This window comes from Oratosquilla oratoria, chromosome 7 (assembly GCF_046742065.1).
Source record: "Oratosquilla oratoria isolate Oo_2021 chromosome 7, ASM4674206v1, whole genome shotgun sequence".
Taxonomy (NCBI): Eukaryota; Metazoa; Arthropoda; class Malacostraca; order Stomatopoda; family Squillidae; genus Oratosquilla; species Oratosquilla oratoria.
The window spans coordinates 39043967-39053966 of record NC_134783.1 but is presented as its reverse complement, the minus strand read 5'-3'; the positions used below and the strand labels follow the sequence as shown (position 1 = coordinate 39053966).

The 10000-nt window shown below is 42.8% G+C and overlaps 1 protein-coding gene across 2 annotated transcripts in view; it reads right to left on the bottom strand.

Annotated features, from left to right (window-relative positions):
* The window catches only part of LOC143027077 (homeobox protein PKNOX1-like), a 318091-nt gene that overhangs the window by 54219 nt on the left and 253872 nt on the right, over positions 1 to 10000 (bottom strand). For both annotated transcript variants that reach the window (XM_076188011.1, XM_076188010.1), the window contains exon 4: positions 1836 to 2060. In XM_076188011.1, coding sequence (XP_076044126.1) covers positions 1836 to 2060 — 225 coding nt within the window. The remainder of the gene's footprint in view (positions 1 to 1835; positions 2061 to 10000) is intronic.

Below are 10000 nucleotides of genomic sequence, written 5' to 3'. Positions count from 1 at the left end.
AGTACTTTCGTATATTACATCTTCAGATGTAATATACGAAAATACTGTCTACAAGTTTCTCTTCTGTGGTTACTTTGTATTTTCGTATCACGGTGATGTGATTGTTTGCATATATATATATATATATATATATATATATATATTGATATATGTTATATATATATATATATATATATATAAACGTATATATATGCAAAATAATCACAGGAAAAGAGAAACATGTAGACAGTAAGTACTCTCGTATATTACATCTTCAGATGTAATATACGATATACTTACTGTCTACAAGTTTCTCTTCTCCTGTGGTTAGTTTGCATTTTCGTATCACGCTGATGTGATTGTTTGCATATATATATATATATATATATTATATATATATATATATATATATACACATACATACACATACATATATCTTATCAACCATATTAACTTTTCCATTTTAATTCTTTGCAAACACGATCGATGGAAGCATATTCGGAAACTGATACGCTGATACGCTGTCAGGCTGAGGACTCGAACCTAGCCATAACAGATGGACAACGACATAACTAATTGCGCTATCAAGAAAGATGTGAGTTGAGCATATTTTTTTATACATGTATGATCGAGTTACATATACACGAATTTTATACTCAGCCAACGCCCGCCATGATAGCTCAATTGGTAGTATGTACGTAAGTGGGGTAGTATTACAACACACACTGAATGGTCCCCAGTACATAGAATGTCATCTTATCAACCACATTAACTTTTCCATTTTAATTCCTTGGAAACACGATCGAGAGTAACAAGGAGCTCGATGGAATAATATGTACTGGGGACCATTCATTGTGTGTTGTAGTACTATCCCACTTGTGTACATACTACTGATTGCGTTATCATGGCGGGCGTGGGTTGAGTATAAAATTCGTGTATATGTAAATAACTCGAGCATACTTGTATCTTTTTGATAGCGCAATTGGTTAAGTTACTGTCCATTTGTTACATATCGGCGAGGTTCAAATCCAAGCCCGACATCGTATCAGTTTCCGAATGTCCTTGCATCGAGCTCACTGTCAGTGTCGACAGTGTTTGCAAGGGGTAAAAAAGAAATGATAATTGTGGTTGGTAAGATGAAAATCTATGTACTGGGGACCATTCAGTATTTGTAATTATACATATATATATATATATATATATATATATATATATATACATATATATATACATATATATATATATATATACATATATATATATATACATATATATATATATATACATATATATATATATATATATATATATAGATATTGATAACAAAGATCACAGAAGTCCATTTGTCAGCAATGAGATAGCTCTGTCGACTCCTTCGTCTCATCAAGAAAGAGGACATTCTCTTGATAATGATACGTGTTATTATTATTAGACATTTATTAGGTAATATATTTATTATTCAGAATGAATTAACCACATATTTTTATTGGGCCTCTTTATACCAAGACCTACGGTGACAACTCTTCCTTTAATTCCTCCCTCTCCCTTTAACTCCCCACGTCTACCGTTTACGACCGTTCTTTCGTTCACTTTAAACCAGAACGTGGACTGAACGGCGATTATCGTACGGCAGAACTACAGCCAACTGTACACGTAGTCACAGCACCCCCTCTTCTTCACCTCTTTACACTTACACCCAAAATAAGGCATCCAATTTCCTTAGGGCAGAAGTACAGTCAACTGTTAACGGCAGAACTACAGCCAACTGTACACGCAGTTACAAAATCCCCCCGTTTTCTTCACTTCCTTACACCTATACCCAAAGTACTTGGCATCCCTCCGACGCATGACCTAACCTGTGGGTGCGGATGCACCATGTGATGCTGGTGGTGTCCATTGTACGGGGACCCTCCGTCAGGAGAGCCTGGCGAGTCGTAGCCGTACTCGGTCCTCAGGAGGTTCTCGCTCTGCATCTTGCCCTTGAGGCAGGTGATGTAACGGTTGCAGAAGTCCTTGCACAGCTCCTGGACCTTTTCGAGCTCGAGCAGGTGGATCCGGAGGACTTGGATGGCTTTAATCATCTGCAAAAGAACGATTCGAGGTGAGGTAGTGGTCTTGCCTGGCTAAGCATAGGGTGAAGTGGTCTAAGGTGACGTTGGGAATGAGTCAAGGTGAAGAAATTGTCTTGCGAGGGTGAACCTAAGGTGAAGTGGTTCAGGGTGATGTCAAGAATGATTAAAGGTTAGGAAGAAGTCTTTGCAAGAGTGAGGATAAGGTGATCTGTTTTAAGGTGAAATATTTGAGGGTGATGTTGAGAACGATTCAAGGGTTTGAAAACGATCCAAAGGTTAGGGTGAAAGTGAAGAGGGGATCTTACAGGGTGAAATGATTAAAGGATGGCTTAGGGTGAAATAATTAAGAGCGTTTTAAGGATTACGGTAGGGGTGAGGAGATATGGTTAAGGGTGAGACGATTAAACGTGGTACTGGGTAAAAAGATCGCGAGTTGTATTGGGTGAAATGATCACTCATGATATTGGGTGAAAATGTCGCGGGTAAAAATTAAGCGATAGAAAATTTCGCGGGTGAAAATTACATGGGTAATGTTTTTTTTTCGCGGGTGTTCTTGTGTGAATTTTCCACGGGTGAAATTTTCGCGAGTGAAATTGGGTAAATTTTACGAAGGTGAATTTTTTCGCGGATGAAGATTTCCGCCGATGAAATTAGGTGAACTTAACGCGGGTGAAATTTTCCGTCGATGAAATTGGGTGAATTTTACGCGCGTGAAAATTTCCGCCGGTGAAATTGGGTGAAATTTTCGCGGGTGATATTGGGAGAAGTGATCACGGGTGAGGATCTGGCCGCACCATAAGAAAGGCCTTATCGACCTCTGCCACACCTCCTGCGGCATGACAGCACCTGCTCACGCGACCTCCTCCTCCTCCTCCTCCAGGTGCAAAGGGTAAGAAAAGAAAAGAGAAGTGCAATGTGCTCAAAGGTCCTGGAAGACATGGAAGTATGTTGTAGCGCTACATGCTGTAGGTCCTCAGGGATTTCAACTTTTGCATTCAAGTATAGAAAACGGGACTTATGATAAGTAATATGACAACAGCATATAAGATTAATTAGCTTTGATCTTTATTGCCTACATGTGTGTGTGTGTGTGTGTGTGTGTGTGTGTGTGTGTGTGTGTGTGTTCGCGTCAAAGTGTGTGTGTGTCTGTGTGTGTATGTGTGTGTGTGTGTTCGTCTGTGTGTGTTTTTGTGTGTATATGTATGTACACTTGTGTCTGGCACATACAGGTTTATCGTAAATATTGTTCACCAAGGTCTTAGATCATGTGCTGGATTCGTGATCGACAGCTATTACCCTCCTCTGTGTGTGTGTGTGCGTGTGTGTGTGTGTATGTGTGTGTGTGTCTGTTTATACTTTAGATAATTCAGAAGGGATCAATGTTCCACATCCACTATGCAATCACCTTAAAACATGAACAACCATATACATGTAAACACGTTTTTATAAGTACCTATATATAATAATAAAAAACGGCAGCCAACCAGAGGGTGGATGGGACAGATCCGAATAATAGGATTACTATCTTATTATTTAATTTATCTATTTTTCTACTTATTTATTCGTTTATTCATTTTGCCTTTTTGGCCGCTCTTCGAAAGGTAAAAAAAAATCATCCCTGATTCTAACACATACACACACACACACATACACCCGACTGCCACTACGGTGGTCCGGGTTCGAATCCCGCTCAGGGCTGAAATAATTTCAGTACTGCTGCGTTGCGGGTTGTTACTCTAACTCTCGTGGGCGGGGAGTTGGGTGTGTGTGTGTGCGTGTTGGGTCACAGCTTTAGCCATAGTTCGGTCATATGAGCTCTGAGCTCTCTTCCGGGAGGGAAATAGATGTCGATCACGAGTCCAACACGTGATCCAAGACCATGGTGAATCACATACACACACAACATACCCCGATGCGACCTTCCTCTCCTTGGCGTCGTCACGTGACCAATTCGACTGACCTAATTGGATGAAAGGAACCAGGCCATAAACTACGATGACGCGATTGGTTGAATTGCGTCGAGCCTCGTGAAATCGGGTGATGTGATTGGCTGAATGGGGAACAGCATCGTTCTTGATTTGAGGCTACGGCCAGTCTTATGTTGTCCTCCAAGGAGTTATGGTTCAGAGTCGCACTTGCACCCACCCCCACCACCACCCCCGTGGGGCAGATGGATGGCTGCACACATGCAAAACGCGCGCGCACACACACACACACACACACACACACACACACACACACACACACACACATACTTGAGAGGGGAATTACCTACACACACATTAACGTACACATATATATATACATACATATGTATATATATATATATATATATATATATATATATATATATTATATATACATACATGGTGTGTACACTGACCTGGAAACTCGTGTACTTGAAAATGTGCCGTGATTGCATACACACTCGCGCCCCTCTTGCTCGGAGGTCGTAAATATGGCTTAACGGAACACTTGTATAGACGATTTAAATTAGCCCCCCCCCCTTGTGTTTTTCGGTCGGCCAGGCAAGTAGGTAGAATATGTAAATACAGACAGAGAGACAGATAAATATATGGAGGCAGTCATAGGTACAGACAGAAAGATGGGACACATACAAACAGTAGTAGATATATATATATAATATATATATATATATACAGACAGAAATATGGTACAAACACAAACAACAAAAACAGGCACAGATAAACAGACAGACAGTCATATATATACAGACAGAGATGGGACACACATGCATACACAGACACAGAAAGACAGATAGTTAAAGATACAAGAAGTTGATACACACGCACACACACACACACACACACACACACACACACACACACACATACACACACACTCACGCACACACACACACACACACAGACACACAGGCGGGGAAATCCTCGTGCTGGGAAAGAGTGTGACTTATGTATGACATGGCAGCGTGACATGTGACAAGATATGGGGTCATAAAATTGGTAACACTGAGGATGACGTAATGCAGCTCAGCGTGATGGATGAGTGCGCGTCCGAATCCACCAGGCCGGCGGACACGCTCCCTGTGCCGGGGATGGGGGCATGAGTATTGCAACGAAGAAATAAGAAATATAGTCGATAAACTCTGTCACAATAAATTAAAATAAAGATAAAATGAAATACGATAAGATAAAATAAAATAAGATTAAGACAAATAGAAATAAAAATAGAATAGAATAACATAGAATAAAAACAAAAATAAAATAAAACGAAATAAATAGGTAATAAAGGTAAAAAGAAACAAATACACGAATAAATAGCAAATAATGAAATTAAACAATAAACAATATGTAAAGAAAAAAAAAATCCATACACGACACCAAGCTGATTAAAAACGCCGGGCGCAGTAACTACAAAATCTAGAATTTTAGGAATGGACTTTTTATTTTTATATTTTTACTTAATACAGTTCTTAGAAGTGCATTTTTTCAGTATTTTTCATTTTTCTTAAAAGAAAATATGTCAGTAGGATCTTAGAATTATATATATATATATATATATATATATATATATATATATATATATATTCACATGATAGAAATGTCTTTGCAGAGTGAGATGCAGATATTGCAACGGAACAAACGGTGAGAAACGTTGTCTCAGTGAGAAACGTCGTCTGAAGGCTACAAACGTTTTCCGACGGCGACAAACGTCGTCTGACGGTGACAAACGTTTCCCCCCCGCGGCGACAAACGTTGTCACGTGTGGCATGGACGGACAGGGGGCATGACGCGAGATACGTCGTGTACCTTGACGCTGTTCGGCGTGACGTCGCGTGACGTGATGCAGGGGCCAGCCGCCATAAGTCAAGGCTTGGTGACGCTCTTCCTCCGCTAATGAAGATTTACGTCTCGCACACAAGCAGCAGGGGAGGGGGAGGAGGAGGAGGAGAGTGGAGGAGGAGGAGGAGAGGAGGTGGAGGAGGAAGGGAAAGAAGGGGGAAGGAAGAGAAGAAGGATATAAAGGAGGGAGAAGAGGAGGAGGAGGACGGAGGAGGAAGAGAAGGGGAGGAGGAAGAGAAGAAGGATTTGAAGGCGAAGGAGGAGGAGTAGGCGGAGGTGGATAAGGAGGAAGTGGAGGAGGGGAGGAGGAAGAGAAGAATGATATAAAGGAGGAGGAGGCAGTGGTGGATAAGGAGGAAGTGGAGGAGGGGAGGAGATGCGGAGAAGGAGGTGGATAAAGAGGAAGATAAGGAGAGGAGAAGGTGGTGAGATGGGGAGGAAGTGGAGGAGGGGGAGAAGAATGAAAAGAAAAGGATGAGGAACAGGATGAGGAGAAGGGGACGAGGAGGACGAAGAGGAAGAAACGGGGAGGAGGCAATGAGGAGGAAGAGAAGATGAGGAGGATGGAAGGAAAGGAGAAAGAGGAGGAGGAAAAGCAAGAGGAAGAGAAAGGGAGGAGGTGGATGAAAAGGAAAGAGGGGGAGGAGGAGGAGGAGGAGGGGGATAAGAGGGTGGAAGAGAAAGGGAGGAGGAAGAGGATGAGTTGGATGAAGAGAAAGGGCAGAGGTGAAGGAGGGGATGAGGAGGAGGACGAGGAGGGGAGTGAGAAGGAGGAAGAGAAGGGGAAGAAGAAAAGGAGAAGGTGTGGATGAGGAGAAGGAAGAGGAGGAGGAGGAGGACGGGGGCAAGGAAGTGAGAGGGCTTTAAGTTAAGAAAGAAGGAGGAGGAGGAGGAGGAGGGGTTGTAGGTGGAAGGTAAGGCAGGGTAAGACCGAAGAGAAAGAGAGAGGAAGGGAAGAAAAAAGAGAAAAAGAGACGAAGGGTAGAAGAGAAAGGAATGGAAGGGAAGGATGGATGAGAGGGACGAAGGAAGAAGGAAAAGAAGGAGGGAAGAAAGGAAGGTAGATATTTCTGGTCAAGAACTTATTGTGAAGCGAGGAGAATGGTCTCACAAGTAAGGTCACACAATAGAAAAAAAAAATGAATCAAAGTTTGTTTCGCTTTTGTTGTCAGAAATCTCAATCTTGTTCATTCTCCGCAATCCCTGCCCAGTCTCTTTTATTCGGAATATCTCTCTAAAATTAAGAAAAAAAATCCAATGTTCGGAACCAAAAGGTGTTCCCAAATTGAGAAAATGACAGACACCAGAAATGCCCTCTCATATTCCTTCACACTTTTGCCAAAGGCTATCCAAACACATCAGGCCAAGGAGATGGTTTCGTCCTCCTGCTCTTCACGTTCAGGACTAAGGCTCAGTTACTAAGGACCAGTTACTAAGGACCAGTTACTAAGGCCAGGTTACTAAGACCGGGTTACTAAGATCGGGTTACTGAGGCCCAGTTACTAAGACCGGGTTACTAAGGCTCGCTTACTATGGCCCGGCTACTAAGGTCCCAGGTGACGCATGAGGCCCTTGGGTGTCCTATTAAGGCTAAGGCGATGATCTAAGGGCCAAGGGGAAGGCCTGTGGGGGGTGGGGGGGAAGGTTCAACAAGGCGGAAGAAGGAAGGTAAAATATGGAGACAATCTTGGGATAAAGGGAGGAGGAGGACCGGGCGTGTGTATGTATAGTTGAGGAAACAAGTACCTCACGACGGGAACTGCTACGGCAGCTGCCGTCTTGTTGTTTCTATTTGTAGGTAAATGGTGATAAAATAAGATAAAGGGAAAGAGAAGAGAAAGACAGACAGGCAGACACGTGCACACAAACACACAGGCACATACACACACACACAACCACAACCACACATGCACACACACATACACACACACACGCACGCACAAACACACACATGCGCGCGCACACACACACAAACACACACATAAACGCACACACACACACATACACGCACGCACAAACACACGCACGCACACAAACACACACACATACACATACGTACCAACACCTACACGCACACGCACAGAGGGAGGGAGGGAGAGAGAGAGAGAGAGAGAGAGAGAGAGAGAGAGAGAGAGAGAGAGAGAGAGAGAGAGAGAGAGAGAGAGAGGTGGGGGAGAGGGAGAGAGAGACGTCTACCATGAGTACCCACGCCCGACTCCTTCCGTTTACACGTTGACGGAACGTCGCAGCCTAAAGATGAGGCGCGTACACCAGGAGGTGCTGAGAGACAACCGAAAGCAGGCACCTTTGCCTTTATTACTCGAGGAAACCAAAGTAAAGTAGCAGTTTCCAAGAGCTGTTGGAGTTGAACTCAGGTGTGTGTGGTGTGTGTGTGTGTGTGTGTGTGTGTGCGTCTGTGTGTGTGTGTGTGTGTGTGTGCATAAGCTTTCCCCCTCGAGGACCACCGGCGTAAACCGAGAGAGTCTGTAGCAGATAACGAGCGAATAATAAATAATAAAAGAAAAATCTTAACTGATAATACCGGCGAATGTTAGACATTAAGGTTAAGGGTGTCTGGCAAGGTGGCGGAAGGAGAGGGGAGGAGGAGACGGAGGAGGAGGAGGAAGAAGAGGAGGAGAAGAAAGGGGAGGATGAGGAAGAGGACAAGGATGAAAAATAAGAGGATAAGGAGGATGAGAAGAAAGTGAAGGAGGAGGAAGAGAAGCAGGGGTAGAAGGGGGGAGACAGAAGGAGGAGCAGGAGGAGGAGAAAGAGAAATAGGAGGACAAGGAGGACAAAAGAAGAGGAGATAGAGGAGGAGGACAAAGAGAATGAGGGGAAGAAAGAATAAAAAAGGAGGAGGAGAAGAAGGAAGGGGGGTAGGAGGAGGAGGAGAAGAAGGAAGGGGAGCAAGGGGGAGGAAGAAGAAGAGGAGGAGAAGGAGGAGGAGGAGGAGGAGGACAGCCGGTAGCCAGCCTCCCGGAATGCAAAGCGCCACTAAATCCGGGCCGTGACGTACATCATCGCTAAGCAAACAACGCACAATTAGCACATTCTCGCTAGATCCCTTCCGTCGAGCGCTCCCACGCGCCACCCCGCGCGCGCGTATATATATATATATCTTTATATGTGTATGTATGAATGTATATGTGTTTAGGAGTGACTGTGTGTATGTGTGTGTGTATGTGTATACGTGCTTATTTTTACACTCACATAGATGTACACATACTCATGTATGGGGCATACGTATTTATACATAAGTGTGATAGTGCACGCGCACACACACACACACACACACACACACACGAGGACATATATTGACATCATTCCGTGATGCCCACAGCAATGCCTATCATCAGGCATAAGCGAATACAAACTACACTTATCAGCATCTATGATGAATACAAATGCCTCTATTTATGTCTGAATTTATGCACAATCCCTCCTCCCCCTCCCATGCAAGTATCAAAATTGAGGTACCATGAGTTTTCGCTTACTAACACACACACACACACACACACACACACACACACACACACACACAAACACACACACACGCGCGCGCACACACGCAACACACACACACACAATATCACATTTGTTATACTGAGGACAACCGTATGCATATATCAAACGCACAACAAATGGTATATTTGCTTCATTTTGGTAACACTATGGGTTAGATGCAAATGTCCTCAAGGTATATCTGAATCTGAGAACCATCGACAAGTTCGTTCTTATATATATTTGTTCTGGCTAAATCCACGTCGATTCCATTCACCACAAAGGAGGTGTCACTGAACTATAGGCGATGAATGGTGAAATTGTAGAAAATGGGGGGAGATTGGTAGAAAACGGAATGATAGAAACTGGGAAACTCGTGCCTTACGTTCATATACACCGTATACCCATTGCATGGCGGTTTTATTCAGCTAAGAAACGACCCTTAGATAATGATATGCAAATAAACTCATAATGCCAGCCAGAAAAAACGTCTAAGATTTCTAAATATATACTGTGCATATATATATATATATATATATATATATATATATACAGTATATATAATGTATATATATATATATGTATATATATATATATATATATATATATATATATATATAT